This window comes from Gobio gobio (assembly GCF_949357685.1).
Source record: "Gobio gobio genome assembly, chromosome: 12".
NCBI lineage: Eukaryota > Metazoa > Chordata > Actinopteri > Cypriniformes > Gobionidae > Gobio > Gobio gobio.
In genome coordinates, this window is record NC_137105.1 from 49,030,787 (window position 1) to 49,057,235 (window position 26,449).

The 26,449-nt window shown below is 40.3% G+C and overlaps 1 protein-coding gene across 2 annotated transcripts in view; it reads right to left on the reverse strand.

The window, feature by feature from the left end:
* Nucleotides 1-26,449, reverse strand: part of mthfd1l (methylenetetrahydrofolate dehydrogenase (NADP+ dependent) 1 like) — a 75,900-nt gene that overhangs the window by 39,184 nt on the left and 10,267 nt on the right. The window contains exons 4-19 of one of the 2 annotated variants that reach the window (XM_079830620.1): nt 26,256-26,309; nt 26,026-26,150; nt 25,726-25,826; nt 25,035-25,171; nt 22,452-22,563; nt 21,956-22,038; nt 19,781-19,878; nt 19,493-19,666; nt 15,675-15,811; nt 14,066-14,112; nt 12,791-12,898; nt 12,522-12,596; nt 10,574-10,676; nt 5,052-5,128; nt 4,041-4,181; nt 2,011-2,079 (exon numbers count right to left, since the gene is read on the reverse strand). In XM_079830620.1, coding sequence (XP_079686746.1) covers nt 2,011-2,079; nt 4,041-4,181; nt 5,052-5,128; nt 10,574-10,676; nt 12,522-12,596; nt 12,791-12,898; nt 14,066-14,112; nt 15,675-15,811; nt 19,493-19,666; nt 19,781-19,878; nt 21,956-22,038; nt 22,452-22,563; nt 25,035-25,171; nt 25,726-25,826; nt 26,026-26,150; nt 26,256-26,309 — 1,641 coding nt within the window. Of the gene's footprint in view, nt 1-2,010; nt 2,080-4,040; nt 4,182-5,051; nt 5,129-7,644; nt 7,676-10,573; nt 10,677-12,521; nt 12,597-12,790; nt 12,899-14,065; nt 14,113-15,674; nt 15,812-19,492; nt 19,667-19,780; nt 19,879-21,955; nt 22,039-22,451; nt 22,564-25,034; nt 25,172-25,725; nt 25,827-26,025; nt 26,151-26,255; nt 26,310-26,449 lie in introns of those variants that run through there. The other variant, XM_079830621.1, reaches the window with a different exon arrangement.

The window sequence follows — 26,449 nt, forward strand, 5'->3', positions numbered from 1 at the left end:
CTAGCTTCCGACATACGGCCGTACACATCGATTTACGGCGAAAGAGTAACCCTTGACCTGACCATTGACGAACAGGGAAGCACAGAGGATACAGCAAACCACCAGTCATGAACTAGAAGTCTAAAAGGAGAATTTTTAAAGAGAAATGTCAGAGGAGCTTGAGTTTGTTGCGCAGCACTATTAGTTTGAACCGTGAACTCCTACATCCTCCGTCATACATCGCTTCAGGGGTTACTCTTTTGGTCGACTTGCGTAGGCCGTCTGTCAGAAGCTAGTTCTTTTAGTTTAGAAAGTTTTTTTTCTTACACAAATGCGTTTTGCTTCGCCGTATGGATTACTTTTATGATGGATGGATGCACCTTGATGGGCTTCAAAATCTCATCCTTTATTCACCGCCATTATAAAGCTTGGAAGAGCCAGGACATTTTTGATATAACTCTGATTGTGTTCGTCTGAAAGAAGAATGTCATATACACCGAGGATGACTTCAGGGAGATTAAATCAAGGGCTAATATTAATTTTGGGGTGAATTATCCCTTGAACATCAATCTATCAGAGACAAATTTAACTAGTGATGCAGCGATCATGATTTTACATGGCCGATTCCGATTTTTTTTCAAGAAAACTGGCCGATTCCGATTTTTTTTTTTTTACACAATAAAATAACGAAAGTATACATGAACAAGATGTTTATTTGGTATTTAACAGGCTAAATTGGCTTTTGGCCAATGAAAACAAGTCCGCAATCTGAAATTAACAGGAAATTGAATTGGAAATTAAAAGGCTGAAAGGTGAAATTAAAGGCAAAAACTGCATATTCTGCAATCCAAACAAAGATGTTATTTAAATCAGCATTTGTTTTTAAATTCAGTGTAAAGAAAAAAAGTCTTTACCAGTGAAATTAAACAAAACCAAAGTATATAATTGTTCCAAAATGTTAAATCAAATAATGTTTAGTGCAACAAAAAAAACTAAGATGCCACAGCAGGTGCTTTTTAAATCAAATTAAGTCAATGTAATTTTAAGGTAAAATAAAAAATATCTGCGCTTGTGCAGGGCGCAGAGAGATAAGCTTGCGCAACTTCGGCTCTTCATTCCCTTCAGCGGATCTCGTCTCTTCCCTCAGTTCTCCAGTTTCCGTTTGTAACACACAAGTGACATGTTCGCGAATGATTGCAATATAGGCGTATGTGCATGTGGGCACACTTCCGGAAAAATCAGCAGAAAAATACAAAGAAAGCCGGCCAGTTGCCGATTGCGCGCTAGAAGCAAAAAACGTCAGATTTTTGGCCGGTCAACCGGTGCATCCCTAAATTTAACACCCTCAACAAATCTCACATTTTTCGTCTGCCTTCCATAGCCTCTTGTTCAAGCGTTCACACACTTCCTCTCTCACTCGTTCACACACACTCGCATGCATCCCAATCCCAGAAGGGACATTATAGCCCCGTGTAATATTCCCACAACCCTTCGCTGCCTGGTTCGTTCTGATACGATTCCTTCTCACAGAAGAAACAGGAAACCGGTCAGGAAAGCTTTCACAAAGTAATTCTGTGGCTCTCTCTACAAACACGCAACTCCTGTGCATGTCACACGCAAAAACATACGCCCGTAAACACCAAACATCAATCACTAGTCATTAGCATGTTTAAAAGCCATAAAGATGAAAGGCATTCCAACAATCAGGCTTTTCACCACTGTCTATTTCTCATTTCCAGTTTTCTCGTGGTGTTCAGGGTTTGATAGTCAAAGACAGAGACACACTCCCACTGAGCCAAAACTAGAACCAGATGTGCATGCGTTACTGTAGGAGTGTGTGTTTTCTGTCATGCCTCTAATATCCTATCACTTCACCAACGCTGAGAGTATCAAGTTTGGGAGTTTCCATCAAGATAGGACAGTTATGTGTGCATGTGTGTGGGAGACGGAATAAGAAAAATAGCACACAAGCGAGCGACTGTGTAAAAGATACAGAGAGTTTGGGGTACAGGGACAGGGAAGAGGTCTCACCTCCAGTGTCTGCATCAGCGTAGGTTTGATAGCATCTTTCATGAGGACTGCCAAAGCCCCGGTCACACCCTGAGAGAACCAAAGAGCAAAGCAAAATGTCAAAATGTATAGCGGTTGCCGAATGTTGAGAATGTAGAACGACTAAATAAACGACACTGCTGTTTTTGGGAAAGCAGGCAACATTACACTCCTCAAAAAATTAAGGGAACACTTAATCACAGTATAACACAAGTCAATTCAACTTCAGGGATATCAATCTGTTAAATTAGGGAATCAGTTTCACCTGCTTTGGTGCAAATTAAACTGACAACAGGTGCACTGGAGGGGCAACAGTAAGACAACTCCAAAAAGGGAATGATTTTGCAGGTGGTGGCCATAGACATTGGTTCTCTGCTTATTCCCCTGACTAATTTGTCTTTAGTTTTGTGTTTTTTAGGGTCCTTGTCACTGTCTGTAGCATGTGGCAGTACAGTTCTTCCAGGATGGCACATCCATACGTGCCGTCGCTAGGAGGTTTGGTGTGTTTCCCAGCACAGTTTCAAGAGCCTGGAGGAGATACCGGGAGACACAAGGAGAGCTGGACAGGGATGTAGAAGAGCAACTTTGTACGAGGACGAACAGGAGGAGCACTGCCAGAGCCCAACAAATGACCTCCAGGAGGCTCTGGTGTGCATGTTTCTGACCAAACTGTCAGACTTCATGAGGGTGGCATGAGGGCCCGACGTCCTCTAGTGGGACCTGTCACTTAATTGGCATTTGCCGGAGAACACCAGAATTCAAATCCTTCATTGGCGTCCGTTCTCTTCACGGATGAGAGCAGGTTCACACGGAGCACATGTGACAGACGTGAAAGAGTCTGGAGATGCCGCGGGGAACGGAGAATCAGGGGCCAGTTGCATAAACTAAGCCATTATGTTAAAACAGTGTCTTAAGATCTAGTATGAGCCACTAGCAGTTAGGCAAGTGGCATTCAGTCTTACTTTTCGTATCAAATTAGGCCAGTCTATGTTTTTATGTAACTGATTTAAAAAAAATTATTAAAAAAATGATAGAAAAAAATGTATGACTAACTTGTAAGACTAGTCTTAATGGTTTATGCAACCGGCCACAGTAATGGTCTGGGTCGCACAGACCTCCATGTGCTAGCCAATGGTTCCCTTACTGCTGTTAGTTACCGGGATGAAATCCTCAGAGCCATCGTCAGACCTTATGCTGGTGCAATGGGCCATAGGCTCCTCCTGGTGCATGATAATGCCTGGCCTCGCGTGGCTGGAGTGTGTAGGTGGTTTTTTTAGATGATGAAGGCATTGTTACCACTGACTGGCCCTCACCTTCCCCAGATCTGAATCTAATTGAGAACCTCTGGGACATTAAGCATCGGAGCATCCGAAGCTGCAAAGCAGCACCACAGACTGTCCAGGAGCTCACTGATGCCCTGATCCAGGTCTGGGAGGGACATCGTGTAAATTGGATCAGCCTGTAACCTGTGTTGATGATTTTGGTTTCCATTGACTGTTGTCACATAATTATAGAATGTATACACTGTAAAAAAATGCTATAAAAAGCCATTTGGTTACATTTTAAAATAAAATTTTGAACCCAACGTTTGGGTTTGTCCACATTTGGGTTAAAACAACCCAGCATTTTTTACAGTGTATAAATAAAGATGTTCAAATTTAATATTTCATTCATTGAGATCTAACGTGTGGTTTAAGTGTGCCCTTAATTTATTTGAGCAGTTCATATTTTTTAAAAATGTAAAGCTGAATTTTTAGCATCATTACTCCAGTCTTCACTCCATAAGCTGATTCGGTGCCCTTATTATTATTATTAATGTTGAAAGCAGTGTTGCTTAATATTTTTGTGGAAGCTGTGATACATTTATTAGGATTCGATGAACAGAAAAAGAACAGGATTAATTTGCAAAATAAACATTATATGTTAAGTCTTTACTCTCTCTTTTGATCTTTTTGATTTTTGATTTTTGATTTGATTAATTAAATTACAGACACACACACACACACACACACCAAGTCATCTGCAGTGATCGGCTTGCCGTTTCTGCTGCTGCCCACAACCATTCGCCCCAGTCTGGCCCGCATGTCAGCCAATCCATCGGTCAGAGCGAGGATAGCCATGATCTCGCTGGCCACCGCAATATCAAACTGGGTCTGTAAGAACGAGAGGGGAAAGATCACATCCTGACCAGCACACAGTGATGATTTAGGTGATTTCCATCAAAACGAATCGTCAGGATATAGACAGTGGAGAGATTTGTCAGACTCAGACACACACACACACGCAACATCTGCCAGGTCTGGTTCTTTATCACATACAGTAAACTGCTCCCACGTGTCCAAGACAACCCCAGCTGGACTAAAACCGAGCTGTCCTGGTTTAACTTTCAGCTAATAAATACTCCCCCAATAAAACAGCTGGGAGCAGAGGAGTGGTGGCCAGATGCCTTATCAGGAGAGATGGGCCGCTTAACACACACCACTTGTGTCATAATTTCTTGCCATTTAAGTGCATTTACAGCACTCTAATTGCTGAGCTGATCTGCGTCAATGTTTGCAAAGCTTGAGGTAACACTCTTAAGTGCATTTGTTTTCAATTTCAAACACACACACACTCTTGTGGTCTGTCCAAAACACTCATATAGTGTACCGTATGTACAAAAGTGCTGTGCTGTAGAGCACATTTTAGTGGTTTTGGTACAGTGGGAGGGAGACGAATGCAAGCAAATGCTTGGCCAGCTCAGAGGGTTTGCTATGTGCATAATAACACCTTTTTTTAAACATTTGCTTTTACTCAAGACTGTTTCCCATTGAAGAGCATGCGGTTATCTGCCTGATTTGGTTGAAAAGTAATTATTTCTGACAGCAGTTGACATACTGCAGGACTTCGATTCCAGTTAGGAGAAATATACACAAGCGAAAGAGGGATAGAGGAAGAGATGTATTCAATGAGGAAAAGTGACAAAACTGCAATGCATCACCTATAACTATTGGTTCATTGAATCAGAAGTATGAAGCACATACCTGGCGAGCATGGCCTTTTTCTGTGGCGGCCTGGCCAACTGTGATCTTGCGCAGAAATCGGTCATTGGTATCAACCACTGTTGGAAACAGGAAAACACCATTTGAAATCAAAGTAAGAATAAAAAGGAACCAAATGCCTGCGTTTCTACCTCATTTACTCATGTCATTCCAACCCTATATGACTGACATTCTCCCATTAAACACAAAAAGGAAGAAATGAAGGATGTAATTACAATAAATGTGGGCCGACACTTTTAATGCTTCAAAAACGACATACTGTAAAAGCACCATAAAAGTAGTCAACATGACTGGTGCACTGTAAATTGCCTGTACTAGGAGTGACACTTAAAATGTAAGAAGAAATAAGCAAAAAAAAAAATCAAACTTAAACATTTTAAATTGACAAATTAATAAACAACAATATATTTAATTTTCTCTATTTTCTTTTGTTTGTAAAATGTAGTTAAATAATAAAATAGTAACTGAATAAAGCATATTTAAATTGTATATTTTAATATTTGCTCAGTTCTTTGTCAATCTGTCAAATGCTTTTCTTTATTTATTTGTCAAACGAGTTGCGCAATTGCACAAGATCCTACCTCGCTGCCATGTGACCTTCTGAGGGTCAAGTTCACGACGGACACACGCGCTGACCTCTTGTGGTGTGAGGTTGCTGGGGTCAGATTTCTTTATTCCACTGGACAGTTCCCTTGTTGGGGTACTTGTGCCTTTATTTTATTTTTAAGTGTCATTCCTAGTCCTCCATACAAATAATTTTAACCGAAATCGTTCAGACGTGTTTTGTGAACAGGATCAGATTAACTTAAAAGGTCTGACTGAAAAGGATGATGCGTTCATGAATCAGGCAGTGTGCAAAAGACCGCCATAAAGGATGTTAAAGACCCCCGTGGTGAAAATCACGTCTTTATTGTTGTTCATGTGTCTATGTGGAGTTTTTAATATGCTTTCAGACAAATCATAAGTCAACACCCTTGCTGAGTATTTTCTCCTTAAAACTGCAGTGAACCAAAGACGAATCAGAAACGCGGTTTGAAATCGCTGGTGTTTCTGACGACAATCACGCTCTGAAGCAGGGGAGTCTCAAGAGAAGACCTTTCTGTTGATATGAAAAATCGGGTTCTATCAATATAGCAATATAGCGGTGAATTATGTAAATGATGTATATTATGATGTTATGATGAACTATATGCCTTTCTCCACTGACGCTCTGTGATGTTCAAAGTGTTCTTAAAGGGTTAGTTCACCCAAAAATAAAAATTCTGTCATTAATTACTCACCCTCATGTCGTTCGACACCCGTAAGACGTAAAATGAAGATATTTTAGTGTAAATCTGATGGCTCTGAAAGGCCTCCATTGGCACAATACACTTTACACTCTCAAGACCAATAAAAGGCACTAAAGACGTCGTTACAAAGTCCATCTCACTACAGTGGTTCTACAAAAACTTTATAAAGCGACGAGAATAGTTTTTGTGCGCAAAACAACTAAATAACGACTTCTATAGTGATGACGATTTCAAAACACTGCATCATGAAGCTTTGAAGCGTTATGAATCAGTGAGTCGATTCAGCGGTCACGTAATTTCAGCAGTTTGGCGGTTTGACACGCGATCCGAATCATGATTTGATTCACTGATTCATAACGCGTCGAAGCTTCATGATGCAGTGTTTTGAAATCGGTCATCACTATACAAGTCGTTATTTAGTTGTTTTTTTGCGCACAAAAACTATTCTCGTCGCTTCATAAAGTTATTTTAGAACCACTGTAGTGAGATGGACTTTGTAACGACGTCTTTAGTGTCTTTTAAGGGTCTTGAGAGTGAACCGTGCCATTGTGTCAATGGAGGCCTTTCAGAGCCATCAGATTTCAACTAAAATATCTTCATTTGTGTTCTGAAGATGAACGGAGGTCTGACAGGTGTCGAACGACATGAGGGTAAGTAATTAATGACAGAATTTTCATTTTTGGGTGAACTAACCCTTTAAGTCAAGCAAAAGGCTAATCATATTAATTACCGTTATGTGTGTGACCTTGTAAAGAGTGATACCTTTGTGCAGCGTTTACTACAGTAACTTGAGTAAAAGTTGAGTGAGTGTCTCTGAGCTGGTGTGAGTGAGTGGAGACGGGGCTCATTTGCATATTCATGAATCCACGTATAGAGAGCGCGACACACATCATAATCTGAAAACCACACCCCCGGGGGGCAAGCAAACCATCTCCATTGACTTTGTATTGCGTGAGGCTGCCTCCTTGTCATTTCTGAGTTATAACAAAAAAACAGAACAATTTCTAAAAGCTGATATGTGACAAGGTGTACCGCAAACAAGCTAAAAAACCCAGAACCAAAAACCCAGAAGTTTTAATAAGCTGTTGACCCAAAAAAACGAGCATTTAAGGACACAAAAGTGGATACAGGCAATTGAGACACTGAGAACTACACCCACTAGAGGGGAACGTAATCGGCGACAGGAAATATAATATATAAAACTAACATTTGGATATTTGACTTAACAGTGACTAAATGTTTACTACACACATAGACATACTGAGCGTCAGGATCCCAAAATTTACCCATTCTTCCTGCTGATGCTTCACATCTTATTGTCTGTATCCACTTTTGTCTCCTTAAACACTCGTTTTTTTGGGTCGACAGCTTATAAAAACTTAGGGTGTACAGCAAACAGGCTAAAAAACACAGAACTGTCACATATCCGCTTTTAGACAGGTTCTGTTTTTTGTTATAAGACCGAAATGATAAGGAGGCGCTTCATGCAATACTAAGTCAATGGAGAGCGTTGGACAAAATTGAACCAAGGGTGTAGTTACATTCAAGCTATTTTCAAAGGAAAAAGCGTTTAAATATGTAATTTTGGTGATCAAAGATGAGTTTAAGGATATACAATTATTGACTACAGGGGGACTTTAAGATTTTCAGTGAATGAAGACTTGTGTCATAAAAGTTTGGAACAACATGAGACAAAATAAATGACAGAATTGGGTGAATTTCTCCATTACCCAACTACATATGTTAAAAACAAAACATTTTAAATCTATTGCAACTGAAAGATTTCAAGATATATATTTTTTTGATGAATGCAATATTGTTTTCATCATGTTGCAATAACATCACATTGTTTGGCAGTTTCTATCTGCTCAACGTAGCAGTGTTGTGTTTGAGGACAATGGCTGGAGAGAATCATGTCATAAGGGAACTCAGCTGGACAGATTTTGCAGATCTGGCGGTCACTGATGAGGAGATGTATGAGACAATCGAATGAATCTCCAACAATGAGCTAAAGAAATCCAGAGGGACGGACGCCAAATGAAACCATAACCTTGCAATACGCATGCATTCCTCAAAGACTTTTTGAATTTCTGGGGTTTTTTCCTTGCAGCAAAGCTAAATGTAGGAGGGGGCGGTATGAGACAAACACAACTCCCAAAGGGCCAGGAAGATGGAGGGGAAAGAATTCAAACCCTCTGGTATTTTCTCATAGAAACGCAGAACAATTATTATAAGCCTCGTTTTAAACATGTCACAGGCAACAAAAATTACAACAGTGGTTAAGTCTGCTTTCTGGCTGTCTCTCATATTCCTCTTGTGTACATAAACTACAGCATTTCATCTGAAGATTGATTAATAACATCATTATTCAAGCTTCCCATTGTGAACATGGGGAAACCCTAATGGTTTAAGCATTACATTTATGAACGTCACAGTGAAAGCTGTAAGGACTGTCAGATCTCCTCCAACGCATAGACAGTTCCGCATTCGCAGCGGGAGAGAGATGTAAAGCTGTTCTTAATCTTCCAGGCCCCTCATCTTAGTGTGCACTTTTGAACCGACAGGGTAAATATCCCATCAGTCATTGCAGCACTATCCTCTGAATGTAGGCTGAAGGCAGCAGATGTTCCCAGACGGCCACGAGTGAAACGGGAAACACCCCAATCCAGCTGAATCTCATCCCCCAGTGATCTCAGCGATCAGAGGCCACTGCGTCATAACCCAACGCAGAAGGTCTACATTTGGCAACCCTTCCAGGTGCGAAGAGTAGACACGGTTCCGCATGTGCTCAAGAGGGACTTCTTTTCAGTTCTCAGACTTCAGTTCTCAAAAACTGCTCGCATATGTAATGACAGGGCCGGTTTGTAATGGCCTTCCACTAGCCGAATGAAAAAGAAGAGTAATAAAGCAGTCAAATGTAGCAGATGGCCACAGAGTGTGTCTTATGCATCGTATTTCCTGAACCACAATCTCTAAGGGCGTTTTTACACCTACCTTGTTTGGTCCGGATTTTTGGACTTTTCTGTTTGGTCCGAATCAAAATTACAGATGTGAAACCTCCCCCGTACCACGGTCCGGACCAAACAGACGAAATTTGGTCCGACAAAAAGAGGTTGTCTCGGTCCGGATCAAACTGAACAAAGGTTCGGTTCGTTTCTAGTGTGAAAGCATTTTCTGTATGGTTCGGACTTTCAGACCATTTACAGGAAGTTCCTGTTTATGTTTAAATATTATAATGTTATTCTTAAATTCAATCTAGGCTAGATTGAATATGAAAAGTGAAAAGATGCGCAATATGTCAATACAGAAGGTCAGAAATGATTTTGAAAGAAATGTATGATTTTGCTTAGAAAGCCTTTCTTTAATGTGAATTTCGTTTCGTATAAATTGCATCTTAATTTGAATCAACGTTTAATCAAATAATTGCCTGGATTTAATAAATAAGAAGCAAAATAATCTATAGCAGACAATAATCGCAGAAGCGATCACATGCTTGAACTGGAGCACGTCTCAAATAAACCCAAACTCAGCAGCTACTCGTCTCACAAACATGAGAAATATGAGTATATAAAGCTTAAAATGTCCACTATTAAACGTAACGAAAAGAAAATAGTCAAGCAATGCACACTGTTCAATTGTGGCAACGATATGCGTCCGTTCATTCATTCTTGTCAAAGACGCTGATGTCAGACGCACGTCCGTTTACAAACCAATCAATGTCCAGATGCGTCCACATAGATGATCACGAGTGGATGAGAGTATGTCATGTAAAGTTCTTTAGGGCGCTCAAATAATTGCAATGTGAAACTGATTAAATGTATGTATTTAAAAACTGAAACCGAATGTATAAAATGCATCAAAACATGGACTTTGTTTCAGACCTTGGTGCGGACTTTCAGGTGTGAAAACGGCCTAAATCTTTCTGTGACCCATCAAGGGATTCTCGTAAGAGTGTGGCGAGGTTGACGAGCGAGAGACGTGGGAGGAGCGAGCGAGACCAGTGCATGATTGAGAATGAGTGTCACCTGCGAGGCATACCGGTTATGAGGGAGCCCGGAGGCATATAAGGACGAGCGACACTAGTGAAGGACGAGAGAGAACCAGGCCTGGACTTTACGTTTTGTTATGTGTGTTGTTATGTATTACGTCTTTTAATGTCCCGCCTCCTTCTTCCCATATCAACGAACTTCATTACAAACAGTAAAGCAATCCTACCTCGCTGCCATGTGACCTTCTCAGGGTCAAGGTCAAGACGGACAAACGCGCTGATCTCTTGTGGTGTGAGGTCGCTGGGGTCAGATTTGTTTATTCCAAGACGCTGCAAACAACAGTGAGGAAGAGAGACAGACACAGGTGCACTGATTACTGTGATGAAAAAGCTGATCATTCACATTAAACAAACCTACTATTAAAACATTTTATTACTAGACTCGGATAAAGAATTCCAGAGATTTCTCTTAAAAAGTGTGGTCATAAATCTTTTTAATTAGATTTCTCTCCTCGTTGGTCGTCTCTCGTAAATTTACAAGCTTTGCCTTTCCAAGTAAGTTAACCCAATCTTGTCCCTGAGCAAACATAAAAAGTTTGTGTTTAGAGAAGTCGCTCAGCTTATCTGTGTCACAGTCAACATAACACAAGACTTGACTTGTTTACTCAAACAAAAAGAGAAAAACACTGAACTTGTGAACGGCTGGGGCTTGCTGTGAATTAAAGCCTCCTAAGAAAGAATGGCTAGTTTGGCAGCAGCTGCATGAGGACCCCTATTGGTTACCAGATGTACTGCATCCAAATATTCTGGATAAGAACTATATATTTATTTTTTATTTGTTTTTAACAATTTCAACCTGATATGATTTGCTTGGCATAACTAGAAAAAAAAGTAAGTCCATTATAAAAATGTCCACAGGTTTTATTCATTTATATGATTTTTCCAGGTCTAAAAGTCATACATTTAAAATTAGACTGCCTAATTTATTCAGGTTTTTCCAGGACTACAGGACAGCCTGATTTCTCTATGAATATGAAACAAATAGTTGAGGGGTGAATTACGATAATAAACAGAAATTTCAGCAGTTTTAGTTTAGTAGCCTTGAAGTGCCCCTAATATTCCCTCTCATGCAGTTAGTAATATCGCTGTTTGTGAATGTAAACGTTCTGCAAAGTTGTAAAGTTGAAAGTGCACGATAAATAAAGTTATTATCTCCCAAAATAATTGACTCTGAACTGCATAAACGAGTCGTTTGTAATTTGAATCTCTCTGCGTTACGGTTCTACGTCACTAGAAAAGACATTTGCATAATGCTCGCTTATGTTGTACGTCCGCCTGCGAACAACTTGACCCTCAAACGTCATTTTACTGACGACTGCTCCTCAAATCTCAGAGTTCAATGCGGGATTCACAAAACTCTTGCTCTTGAGAGACGGGTCAGTGTCAGTTTATCTGGACCAGCTCCTCAGAATCACAACCTGTAAGTATGAATAATTATTGATGTTTATATTTTCTACCGGGTGTTCAAAATACGTAGTTTTGTGTTTTATATTGTGTAAGTTTCCGGCTAACTCGCGTTATTGCTGTCTTACTGAAATACTTCTGCTCATCAGCTGTGGGCCACTATTACCTCAAACTGTGTGTGTTAATGCAGATCGTCTGTCGTTCTTACTACTGTGAGTAAAGAGAAAGGATGGAGTGAGATTTGTTTTCCATCAGTCATTGGCGTCAGTGCTGGGCTCACGTATGCGCTGTTATTGATACAGTTCCCGCATGTGCACCAATAAATGAGAAACACACACATGGGGTTTGTTGATGGACACACACTTGTTAATGCTGATGGTGAGGAATTACAGATCAACATCCCATAATGAACCTCAAAATGAGTAGCGTATCACTGAGAAACTCCTGCTCAAGTCATCTTGTGATGGAGGTTCGGGTTGAATAACTAGTTCTTCAATGTTTCATCATCGGATTTGCGCTCGGATTGATGTGGTATAATCGACAACATCATTACGGTCTTCACAGTGTGTAAAAAATCCCCTTGGAGGTTTGCTGAAACTCCCATCCCACTAATTGAAATCCACTGCTCTAGTGATACGGTGTCAAATGATGAGGGTGTTATAAAGTAAAAGTAATAAAAGCCAGTGGTACAAAGATCTCGTTCAGACTCACCTGTAGGCGAGTCAGCTGTATAGGAGAGAAGCGTCTCACTCTATTAACAGATGGCACTAGTCTGTTGTAAAGGGCCTAGAAGACAAAGAACAACAACTAATAGCTAAAGGAAGTAATAAACATGCAGCTATAGACTTGTATAGAACCAGAAACAATCCCCTTTAATTACAATGCTATTGATTAACTAACTATTGATCGGCCACAATATTAAATCCCAGGGATCCAGTCCTGTGTGAAATCACAAATACATTATGATTGCAGATGTTTACCTTGTCTGATTGGGTAGCTTCATGGAGAATGCGGGCATCGATAGCAGCTGCCACTAGATTATTGGCGGCAGTAATGGCGTGGATGTCTCCTGTGAGGTGGAGATTAAACTGAGAGAGAAAGAAAAAGTGAGAGAGAGGAAGCTGCTCTGATAAATCAGGGTTCCCACTCTTTTTCAGCAACCATTTTCCAGTACTTTTCCAGGACATTTTCAATTTTACTACGACTTTAATAAAATTTTACTTTAATAAAGGCAAGGCAAGGCATGACTTTCTCGTAATAGCGAGTTTACATATTTGTGATATAAACGCGAAAATTGTCGCAATTCTTCTTTCCTCAGAATTTTACTTTATAACTTGCAATTGCAGTTTAGATCTCACAATTCTGAGAAAAGAAGTCAGGATTACAAGATATAAACTCGCAACTGCGCAAAAAAGTCAATTGTGAAGAAAAGACTTGCGAGTTTATATCACGCAATTCTGACTATATATTGCAATTCTGACTTTATTACACACAAATGTGACTTTATATCAAAATTATGTGATTAGGTAGCAGCTTACGAGTTAACATTCACTGCATACATTTGAGCAGTTAATAGCATTAGCTAACTGCTGCAAGCGGCAACACAAGACTAAACATCATTATTGAAAATACTACTCACACGTATCAAATCATGTGCTTTCTGCAACTAGCGCGAATTGTTTGGGCCAGCGATAAACTCTTTATACTCTGCTAAAGAAATAACTTTTTTTTAAAGAATTTTCCCAGACAACAACAATAATTTCCAGGACATTTTAAATTTTCTCTAATTTTCCATGTGTTTTCCAGGACTGGAAAATGTGTCATCAACTTTCCAGGTTTTCCAGGACGAGTGGGAACCCTGTAAATGCTCTGCTCTACACAAGACACATTTGAGAAAATTGAAAATCTAGAATGTAAAAGACTAACTAGTATGAAGAATTAAAGTCATTAGAGTCATTAAAAGCAAAGAAGCAATTTTGGTCACACTTTAGATTAGAGTCCAATTCTCACTAACTACTGCTTATTAATAGTGAGTTCGCTGATATTGCTAATATTATATAAATATAATAAAAGAAAGTCAATTATAAAAGCACAAAACAAGAGTTCTCACTAGTGGTCTCAGACTTTTGGACTATGCGCTTTCTTTTACTTGGTCTCAATGTCTGTGTGAGTTCTTCAAGGGCTTTCATCAGTTGTGGCATACTAAGGGAATGGGCTTTGTGATAGCGGGAGACAGGATGTCTGTAGTCACTCACCTCCTCCATTGGAATGACCTGTGCGTATCCCCCTCCCGCCGCTCCTCCTGCAGGGAGACAAAATAATGAAGCAGACTGACAAACACACAGCAATGAAAACACAAGACAATACGTCTGAGATAGCCAGACATCAGCTCTGATCCAAGACCTAGTGAGCTGCCTTGCTGTGTATTGCCTGATAAGTGACTGATTAAAAAAAAGTGTATCATTTTGATCTTTCATAAAAAAAATTCTAACCTTTCACTGAAATAAGATCATTGTGAAATAAATGTTTTTCTCCAATGCATGTTGGCACCCCTAGAAATTCTTATGAATAACTAAAGTAACTAATATCTCTGAAGTATATTCCCATTCATATTTACATTTTTAGCGCACCAGGGTGACCAGGAGCATGAAATTGTCCAGCCATGACTTCCTGTTCCACAGGAGTATAAATATGAGGAAACACAAAGGCCAAATTCCCTTAATCATCATCACAATGAGTAAAACCACAGAATATAGTTCTGATGTGCAGCAAAAGATTGTTGAGCTTCTCAAAATAGAAAGTGTGTGTAAGAAAAGAGCTAAAGCATTGAAAATCCCCATTTCCACCATCAGGGCAATAATTAATCAACTAAAGATGTCAGGAATCTGCCTGGAAGAGGACGTGTGTGAATATCGTCCTAATGCACGAGAGGAGGAGAGTTTGAGTGGACAAAGACTCTCCAAGATCACAGCTGGAGAAGTGCAGAGATTAGTTGAGTCTTGGGTCAGAAAGACTAAAAAATGTATCAAACAGCTTCAACATCACCACATGTTGTTTGGGAGGGTTTGAAGAAAAATCCTCCTGGCTCATCCAGAAACAAACTCCAGCATATTCAGTGTCAGACACGACTGGAGCTTCAGACGGGACCTGGTTCTGTGGTCAGATCAAACTAAAAAAAGAGCTTTTTGGCACAAACACACCAGATGGCTTTGGTGCAAACAGGGATAAAAGTCCCCCATGCCCTCGGTTAAATACACCGCTGGATCTTTAATGTTGTGGGTCTGTTTTTTTGCTGGAGGTCCTGGACATCTTGTTCAGATTCATGGTATCATGGATTCTAGCAAATACCAACAGATCAAAAATCAAAACCTGACGCTTCTGCTAGAAATCTGATAATGGGCCGTGGTTGGATCTTCCATCAGGACAAAACAAACATCAAAATCAACACAAAAATGTGTGACTGAGCACAAAATGAAGCCGTCCCAGTTCCTGAGCTGAACCCTATAGAGAATGAGTGATGAGCTGAAGAGAAGAGCTGGAATCTGAAGGATCTGGAGAGATTCTGGATGAAGGAATGGGCTCTGATCTCCAAACTCATCAGGCGTTACAGAAGAAGACTCAGAGCTGGTGTCTTGGGGAAAGGACGTTGCAATAGTTGTGGCCAACGTGAGAAAAACATTTATTTCATAATGTGAGTTTCCCCCACTCTCAAATGTTTTACTTCAATGAAAGGTTCGAATTTTGCTGATTCTGATGTCCACATTTTGGAACAACCTTCAGGAAGTGCATCTATGATTCCTTAAAATGCTGTTAAGTTATTGTAATCCTTACATTACAATGAAGCAAAAGGCAAACAATAAACACCTTTGACTCCAAACGTTGGGCCCTGGGAAGGCTGTCGCAGACAAGCGAAGGAGTTGAGCTTGAGATGAGCAGAGAGGGCCTGGACCAGACCTATGGTCACTGTACTCTTCCCCTCACCCAGAGGAGTGGGAGTTATACTGAAAAACACAGAACGAAAACATCAACACATTCAATGACTCTACATCTATTCATCCTTATCCCTTCCTCTCTTTTCTTTTTCCCTCTGATCTCACTATATTAGACTGCCGGTAAACCCTCTCCCCATCAGCATCCTCCCTCTCTCTCTCTCTCTCTTCCTCTCTGTCTTTGTGGAGCGGCTTTTTTGGCAGTGCAGTAAAGGCATGCCAGTGGTTGACAGTAATTGAGTAGGCCGGGTGGGGAGGGCAGTGCTGCTTCACAGCATCTGTAGGCAGAACAAAGAGCGGGACTTAAAGAAGGAGAGTGAGGGGAGAGGGAAGGGGCCGCTGATAAAGCCAGGGGTCTGCGCATTCCCCACACACATAAAAGAGACCCTGGGCCCCCGATCAGAGCTGACCGAGCCACGCTTCACACACACGGATGAAAGGAAGGCTCCTGGTGGGCTTGAGAGCCAGCGGTAGATAAGATCCCTGGGCCCACCAATCATTCTCTCGAGGAATGTAGAGCACAAACACACGCACGGACTTGAGCGTGAAAACACACAAACATTGACCTGAAGATTTCCTAAAATGCCTCTGAAAGTATTATTATTTCTCTTATGCATGTTCTTGTTCATGAAGCCATCTTCCATTAACTGATTGAAGAAGAAAAAAAAGATTTACAGATTAAGGGTGTTCAGATTAGCATTTTTTCATCGAACCTAAAAATATCAAACCTTCAACCTGATTGGTTGGCTTTTATTGCCTATTATAACTTACCGAACATCCAAAGCAATGCTATGTGCTAGGATAAATGCGCTTGTTGTGTGTGCGTAGCTACATATGACGGTATTTTGACCAGCTGAGAACTTGTGAAGAGCTGATAAAATGTGTAAAGGAGTCAAAACAGCGGCAGGAATCCCTTCGTCACACACACAAACGCAGATCTGCTGAGAGGAGACGCAGTTCTGACTGTAAACTCGTGACTATGATGACAAAAAACAAGCATTCTGTCCTTTTTAGGGTCTCATCTTGTCCCGTTTTTGGTTTGTTTACATGTCTTTGGTCCGTGTTGCATTCGTATTTCATTCGAACCGCACCAGAGTTGGTTTGGGAGCAGAACAAGACGCATCTTTTCAGCTTATTTGGTGCGCACCAGGGGCCAGTACCATGATGGTAGTTTAACAAACTCAGGGTTACATGATTCGTTTCGAGTTGACAAAACCAAACCAATCGATTCAGGCTTGGTTTGTCCCATGATGCTGATCATCAGCTTTCTCTGTCAACTCGGGCTTTGATCCTGAGTTTAGGATGTGACATCAGTAGTGAACAGCCAATCACACGCTGTGGAATGAGTGAAACTGAACTTCTCGCGAGAGAAGCATTGATATTCATTTCTCTCTTCTGCAGAATATTACATGATTGAATTTAAACAAATGTACACAGCAAGAAGAAAAAAGCTGTCTATAAAAGAGGACAACTTAAAGAAAAATCTTACTACATCAATGCAAGTAAAAGGTATGAAGTTAGTTTAGTTGATAAATAGAGATAATTGAACATTTAAGCTCACTTTTCGTCATTTTTATAGCTTTATTTATTGATTTTAACGCTTATTTGTAAGACCTTTATATAGGCTATTTATATTAGTTTTAACTAAGTGCCTATTAATGAGTGATTAACCAAAATGATTGATTAAGGGTATAATAAGTACATAAATTATATCTAAATCATTCAAAATTATTATTATTATTATTATTATTATAAATAAGCATTGATGCTTTAGTCTTTAAAAACCATTTGCTATGTAGTGACCTTTAATTTGGAGCAGAAACAGGGGGAGTGACTATTGCATCAGAGATGTGTCACTTTGCTCAAAGCTGATTGGTCCAATTTCAGTTTGAGATCTCTTATCCAGAACATAACCTGCCCTCGAGAAGGTTAGCCGTGGAGAGTAAGTTACTACGGAGATGAACACTGCTAAAAGCCAAACCACTTTAAATGGTACCTAAAACCCAAGATTGGCACAAACTAAGCTTAAACATATCTGGCTAGCCAGCTAAACCGGCTTCATGGTGTAGGCCCCAGGAGTCAGATGGCAGTGTTGACACGGATTCAAAAGAACCACACTAACGAGGCAATCGCACCAGAGTTCGTTTTAATCCAGCCAAACATGCCAAGTGTGAACACACCCTAAGGTTCAACACTGCCATCCGAACCCTGGTGCGCACCAAACTAGAGGACCGAGGCCAATGAAAAGTGTCTCGGTCTGCTTCCAAACGAACTCTGGTGTGGTTCAAATGATATATGAACGCAACACAGAACAAACACATGTAAACCAGCCAAAAACAGGAAGATGAGACCATAAAAAGGACCTAAAAGTTTTTTCTGGTCAAAGTCGTGATGTTGCCCCACACAGTTCGGTACAGGCATCAGAATGCATCTTTTTCACAGCAGATCTTCGTTTTAACAATTTATGTTACGACCTCTCATGGAAAATATCGGCTTAGAAGAGAGGAGAGGTTACGTAACATAAATAAGAACGAAAATCAAGCAAATCGATTTATTCACTCACTCATAACAGACATGCCGATAAGAACGAACATACCAACCAAGTAAAGAATTTGACAAAACCGACAACATCTAACAAAAAAAGAACAAACAACGGAAAAGAAATATAACACTTGTTTGCTGGCTAGCCCACAAGATCTGTTGCCACTCTTCCTTCTCCTCCTTTCGACAGTTGTCCAATATTTCGACACTCCGTTGCTGAATAAAGTCGTTCAGATCAAACGTTGCCATTATTTAATAGAAATCAAGTAAGCAAACTCCGGACCTAACTACCTACACCCAAAACTAAACTACAACCTTCCTAATCTTCAGAGGATTACCAGTTGAGAGATAAATAAATCTCTCCCCCGGAATACCTCCAAAAATAATAAAATAAAATAAAAAAATAAACAGTAATCCAATGAAAGGTCCAGTGCTAAGCACGGCCAGCTGGATCACTCTAAATAAACTGAGCATTAACTTACCTCATTCCAACAACGCAATCTACATTATTTCCAGATCCGGGACAAGCCCCCACTTTAACAATTGTCTGTTATGAGTGAGTGAATAAACCGATTTGCTCGATTTGGTTTATGTTACTGGCCGATATTTTCCATGAGAGGTCGTAACAGTGTGACGGAGGGATTCCTGCCGCTGTTTTGACTCCTTTACACATTTTATAAGCTCTTCACAAGTTCTCAAAATACCATCAAATGCAGGCTACGCACACACAACAAGCGCATTTTTGGATGGTCAAAATAGGCCATACGTTATAAAAGCCAACCAATCAGGTTGTGAACGTATCCCTTTGCTTTTAGGTTCGGTAATAAAAATGGCAATCTGAACGCTAAGCAGACCAGGACAAAATGTTTTTTCTTTTTTTGGTCCGGACCAAAAGAACCAAGAGAACCGAACTACACCCATATTCAAAAGAGCCGCACTAACAGAGCAATCGCACCAGGGTTCGCTTTAACCCAACCAAACGTGCCACGTGTGAACACACCCTAAATAACCTGTTCAACATATTAAGTCACAGTTTTCTAAACTTTGTGGTTCAATACAATTTTGTATCATTGCTTTAGTATCGAATCAATTTAGATGAGTATTGTGACATGTATTAAACGTCAATGACAGAAGTTAAAGCTGATGTCGCACCCTGCCACCAGGACATATTTGCCATCAGGCTGATGTTGGAGGCGGTTGAGGAGGGACAAACGGACTTTGGCTTTGGTGTTCCCGTAGGCTTCCAGCTCTTCCGGAAGCAGCCCAATCTCCTGAGCGAGCTGGGATATGGGCTTGGGAGTCTGTGCCCTGGAGATCTCTATATCACTGAGGGTTACAGAAAGAGAGAGGAGGAGAGATCATTAGTTCTGTGCACAAATGCACCAGCAAAAGTCGGAGTGATGCATATTTTGTAGAAACCAAAGGCAAGGCTGCTCGTACCTAGGCACAGGTGACAGTGGTTGAAGTTTCAGTGGGCGGAGCCTCCATGACTGGTACTCCTGTTCTTGTAACCACCTCCGGCTGCTCCTCACTACATGCTGACAAATCACAATAAAACAGCAACAATTTATTTATTTAAATCATTTATTGCATTGTTATACACACACACAATCTATCAAAGCAGCATTAGAACATAGGCAGAGTGTGTGTAAGGCTGGCCACCGGTCAAAAATTAACAGGGAAATGCACCTGCACATTTAAACTAAATCTAGTAATAAAGTGAAAAGTGTTGATTGCGGCATTACATTTAAATCTGCTCATGTTGCATCACACTTTTTACGTGTTTTACAGCATTGCGCACTATAACCAATCACACTGGACTCTGTTGAGCTTATGCAATAGCCAATCGGAGGCGTTAAGATTATATTTATTATTATACTATACTTATTATACTGTAGCCTCTGACTGTTGTAGTTGCTTCTATTGCTCTCATTTGTAAGTCGCTTTGGATAAAAGCGTCTGCTAAATGACTAAATGTAAATGTAAGATTAATCATCACTGAAACGCAGGAGTTTTATTCACGTGTGTGAACTCTGAATTCTGCACTCTTGCGAATATTCATCATAAACGGATAAACATAAGACGCTTGAGAGCGTAGAAACTAATATAAATAGTTTTTTTCTGTTTACAACATTTTTGCAATGTTGAGCAATGTAGCCAATCACAAACACATCTGATGATTTCTTGAACGCAATGGCCAATCAGACGCAAGTTAGAATCCCCTCAACACTCAAAACGCTGTTTATGTCCGGTGCTTAGATCTGCACACTCAAATACTCTCGCTATAATTGAACTTGATGACATTATGTAGGCTAAATAAGATATTCATCGTACAGTCAGCTTAATCGTTGGCAGAACTCGGTGAGATTGCGATTAATTAAGATGAGTGACAGCTTAAAGGGAGCGATTTCTAGGCGATTTGAAGAAAACAAGTTTTGCTGCATTAGGTAAGGCAATTATTATTCAAACTGACTGTCATGCCATATCATGCATATGCTTGCATGTTCAAACTATAGTGGTTTATGAACATAACTACTTTAATAACACAAGCGCTTATCCTGGGATGTGTAGCTTGTTGATAAGCGACACGTAACGATTTCATGACATTCTATTGAAATGTGTTTTTAAGGAGGAATCGCATCTAGCCTTACCCTAGCGTTATATAATAAATATTTGGTATAACAACTGTCAAAGACATAAAGGCACAATATACGTACGATTTCTGGATTAAAATATCCAAAAACCACTAGAACAGTGTTATATATTTAGTTGACTTGTGTACTTACAGTATCCCAAATGTTTCCAAGAATGTTTAAATCCAGAGAAATAAGTGATTTTAACCAGGACACGGACGCTCAATGACATCATACCCGCGTTACCCTTAAACACCAAAGCCGCTTTAATATCTGATGTGTTTTATTAGACAGGAGAGCAACTGTTTGGATCATTGATGGACAGAAACTGATCATTGTTCTCCAGCTCAACACAGTTAGTCTTATTGTTTAAATCTGGTGTTGTTGATTTACCGCACAGAGTGCCATGTTTTACCGCCTAATATCATCTCTCACTGCAGTGTGAACAAGTGTCTCATAGCAGCGCCGAGTGAACGCACAGAGTAGCATTATAACATCACTCTCAGATGTGTGATATGATAAAGCAGCGCTGTGTTACACACAAACACACACACACACACACACACACACACACACACACACACACACACGAGCAGAAGAAGAGGAAGCGCTCGTCTGACAGAATAAAAGCTCCACTGTTCTCGAGCCGTGTATCGCACTCGTCTCTCATTAGCAATCGCTCCAGCGCCTCGTCCCGCTCCTGCTTCACACTACAGTAACGCTCATAAATCTGTAATACAGTCGCTCATGAATATGATTTCTGCCCGAGTCCCGTCTGAATATTGTCCACCGGCTGTAGAGGTGAAGACGACAACTCCCATTATTTCACGAAATCAAGGCGTCATCGAGCTACACCTTTGTGTTGAATAAGCGACCTCTAGTGGCGAAACTTACATACTGTGCCTTTAATCCTTCTGAAGTTTAATTTAGCCTATTTTAAGACATTAATAGAAAGAAGAAGCCACCACAGAAGGCCTCTCACCTGCATTCGGAGCGCAGCACTAAGAGGCCCAACTCCTGCATCAGATTTAGCTTCAATCCTGGGCTCCCAACTGTCAGGGTGCTCTAGGAAATAAGATCATATGAATGAATGAAGGGATAATGAATGAAACGTTGGCGCAGACTGAGCATCTGAGGAAATGCAATTAGCGGTGTCTTATTATGTTCCCACACTAATGGAATCTCTGAGGGTTATGGAGGAAATAGCATGGGCCTCTATAGCCATTAAGTTCTCTTAAAGAGATGGCAGGTAATGAAAGGTGAAGAAAAGCACATGCCTGACTTAATTATTTTTGGAGAAATCGCATGCTTGCCTTTCACATCCAGTGTAGCACAATTAAAATAGCTCCTTCAATTCTCAGACGACACTTCGCTAACAAAGAAGTGCCCTGAATGTTTTACATATGCCAGCAATGTAAAAAAATAATAACTGTTGAGATGTCTGCCAAGCATTACAGCTTTACTTTGAAGAAATATACCTTCCATTAGGGCTGAGCCAAGGTTGATGACCACCACCCCTGGTCTTAACCAGGCGGGTGGGAGGCTCTTGTGGCCAGTCTCTAACAACACCACCACATTCGAATCCATGATCTGAAAGAAATAAAGAAACAGAGACCAAATTAGTGTACGCCTCACATGATTTATCTAGTTCAAGGTTATTTGTTTACGGGGCAGTGCACATTAATAAACATGGCCGTAAATATGCCAGAATTTGAGAAAAGGCTATTTTTTCATCTGTTGACCCTTGACATAATGTTAAAAAGTCACCCTAAAAACAAAGCATCTTATATTAACACACACAAAACAGAAACAAAAAAGAAGGGAAAAACTTTAAATTGATCAAATAAAATACAAATACATGCCTGCTTAAATAAAAAATGCCTGCTTAATTTAAAATTGTATCTAAACATATATTGTGCTGCATAAGAGGGAAGAGAGATAGCGACAGGAGAAAGCAAATAACCAAGAATAATTATTACAAAGAGGCTAAAATCAGGAATATTAAAGGAACACTCCACTTTGTTTGGAAATAGGCTCATTCTCCAGCTCCCCTAGAGTTAAATAGTTGAGTTTGATCATTTTTGAATCCATTCAGCCGATCTCCGGGTCTGGCGGTAGCACTTTTCTTTGCATAGCTTAGCATAGATCATTGAATCTGATTAGACCGTTAGCATCTAGCTCAAAAATGACCAAAGAGTTTTTATATTTTTCCTATTTAAAACTTGACTCTTCTGTAGTTACATCGTGTACTAACACCGACGGAAAATGAAAAGTTGCAATTTTCTAGACCGATATGGCTAGGAACTAAACTCTAATAGTCAAGGAGCTTTTCTGCCGTACCATGGGCGCAATATTACGCAGCGCCTGAAAGTAGTCCCCAGCTCGGTAACTTCCAATGTGACCGGCGCCAAGTTTGTGTAGTTGCAGGGAAAGTTGAGGCAAATTAGTTAGTGGATTTACCTGTGCGATTAGCCATGGTTCTGTGTGTCGTAAAGTGATGTGACAGTAGGTCGAAAGTGTATTCTACCATCATGTTTCACAGAATACCAACAAAAAACAAGCAATCAAGAATCAATGGTTGGCTGCTCTGAACATAGATCTCAAAACACCGGTAGAATCAATCAAGAAATGGCGTGTTTGCTCTAATCATTTTGGACCAGATGCTTATTTGGAAAACATGGACAATGTTACCCGTACTACGGTACGGCGTCTGAAGGATGCGGCCATCCCAACAATATTCAGCGGGCTGACAGGACCAAGTGTTTCATCACCCGTGGCTGTAAGTATAACATTTGTTTTTTTAGTTAGCTTGAATGACCAGATTGAAAAAGCACTACTGTTGTCTTTAGCTAATGTTACCTGTGAAATGCAATCGCTGAGTGTGGGGGTTTGCTCGAGCGTTTGGTTTATACAGTATAATGTTAGTAGTTTTGTTGAGGAAGTGTATAGTTTGATTAAAAGAAAATTGTGGAATTGTTGGTATTGTTTATCATTTTTATGGTAAAAAATACTATTGATGTTACGTTCTGTGCCGAGGCTTCAGAGCGTGTAATCATCTCATTGATGTCCGAAGCCTCGCTTGGCCTGACTAGTTGAGGAAGCTGTTCAAATCTTGTAAATTGACAGTCCCCTGCCCTGTTTAACTCAGCCACTTTCCAGTTTTAGACTAATTATATTGCTCCTCCTGCCTATTATGAGCAAAGACTCGATGTACACACGTTTGATAGCCCCATTCATTATTTTCAGGCGCTGTGTAATATCATTGCGCCGCTGCGCCCATGGTACGTCAGCAAAAGTTCCTTGACTATTACGCAGGAATGAGAATATAGTGCCTAGCCATTTCGGTCTAGAAAATCAAAACTTTTCATTTTTTGTTGGTCTTAGTACACAATTTAACTACAGAAGAGTCAAGTTTTAAATAGGAAAAATATTGAAAGTCTTTGGTCATTTTTGAGCAAGATGAAAATGGTCTCATCTGATTCAATGATGTAAGCTAAGTTATGCTAAAAGTGCTACCGGCAGATACAAAGATCGGCTGAATGGATTCAAAAACGGTAAAACTCAACTGTTTAACTCTAGGGGACTTGGAAAATTAGCCTATTTCCAAAAAAAGTGGAGTGTTCCTTTAAGATACTAATGTTGACAGTGCTGAGTAATGAGTAAGCATTTTTACAATGAAACTTTCATTCCCTTGCACCTTTAACTGAAAATACAGACTGACTAAATTCATATTTTTTGACAGGAATAATACAGTCCCCTCTTTCTCCAGCCCATGTGGACCGATGTACGGTTGTTCTAATGTTAACATACTGTTTTAACGGGGACGACAGGCTATAGTCTTAAACAGAAGACAAAAATCTACACATTTGTTCAGGTCATCCCAGCTTTGCAAATTGCATTTTTTTAGTACTGACTAATAATGAAAATGAACTGATTTCATCCCATCTAGATGTCCATCCTGACATAAAGCAGCACTGCCCCCTACTGGTACAAATAGCAAACTCTGCATTGAAATTGCCCTGGAAAGAAACAATCTCCCAGTGATCCATCAGCTGATTTACCTGTTTCTGCAGGTGTTTTGAGCTCCACTGGCAGGTCTGCACAATCATGCCATTGTTTTGCAGCAGGAACTGAAGAGCCACCTTCAGAGGGCCCGTTACACCCACCAGCACTGCCATCTTGCCAACCAATGGGGCATCTACATGCAAGAAACAAAAGGGCAAATGCTGTACATTTAAACAGAGTAATAAACTCACCATAAACTTCACCTTCAGTAGAATTACCATTAAGTGTCTGTGAGACATTTTGGATATAGGCCACATTAATCTGGATACATTTGAAAACGCTCTCAGTCCACACTAGCATTATCAAGCGTTTTCCAAAGTTTTTTGTCCACACAAACGTTGGAAAACGCTAAATTGAGTTAAACCTCATAAAAGCAATTCTTCTGGCAGGCTCATTTTATCAAGCAAAATATCTCACCTTTCACTGATGCATCCAGGTCGCATTCACTCACCATTATATGTTTGGTCTAAAATGCAACTGCTGTCATGTTTTGCCACAGGACAGCAATTGCGAGTAAATTTTGCGTCAAAAAGCTACGTGATCGTTGACTTAAAATGCCATCTTAGTGTGGACGGTAAGGCCAAAACAGAGAGGAAAACATATATGTTTTCAAACGAAAACGTATTAGTGTGGACATGGCCATAGTCATTTGAATATTTATGTAATAAGTAAACAAACATAACACACCATGCCTGGCAAGTATCTCCAGCACAGCTCCAGCTACAGGTGAGGCAAAGCCGTCTCTCTGGTCCCGCAACACCACACGGCCAACATTAAGATCAGTGACCCTGCAAACACAGATGCACACAGAAGTGTCTTTGTGTGCAAAACATACAGTCTACCACAAAAAATATCTTTACCAAATACCCTGCATACAGTATCATGGTAGATAAAATATATTTACAGAGAGTAAGCCGTCAAATGACCCACCATTAGAGGTTGTGAGAAAAATAAGAACATGCTGTAACCACAAAAACTGTAGCTTACCCATCCACATCCTTCTGCGGCTTGATGGCGTTACAGACGCTTCTGGAGAGGAAGGACTGAGAAAGGTGCAGAAAAATGCCATGAACATGAGAATCCTCATTCAACCGCAAGATCTCCTCGATCACCTGTGGAACAGAGGCCGAAATTCAGGAGACAGAACTGCACAGGACATGATCTGCATTTATTCACCAAAGCTGTTTATTGCATTTTAGACTCGCAATATCACTGACCTCGTCCTCTGTGCACTGGTGCGGCAGACAAATCTGCATAACGTTTAAGCCGATCTGTGTGGACAATCAAAACACGACAAGTTCAAGGACAAGGTGGTATATAATGATATCTGTAGAAGCTATCGGTCGCTAGAAAAACAACACACACACACACACACACACACACACACACACACACACACACACACACACAC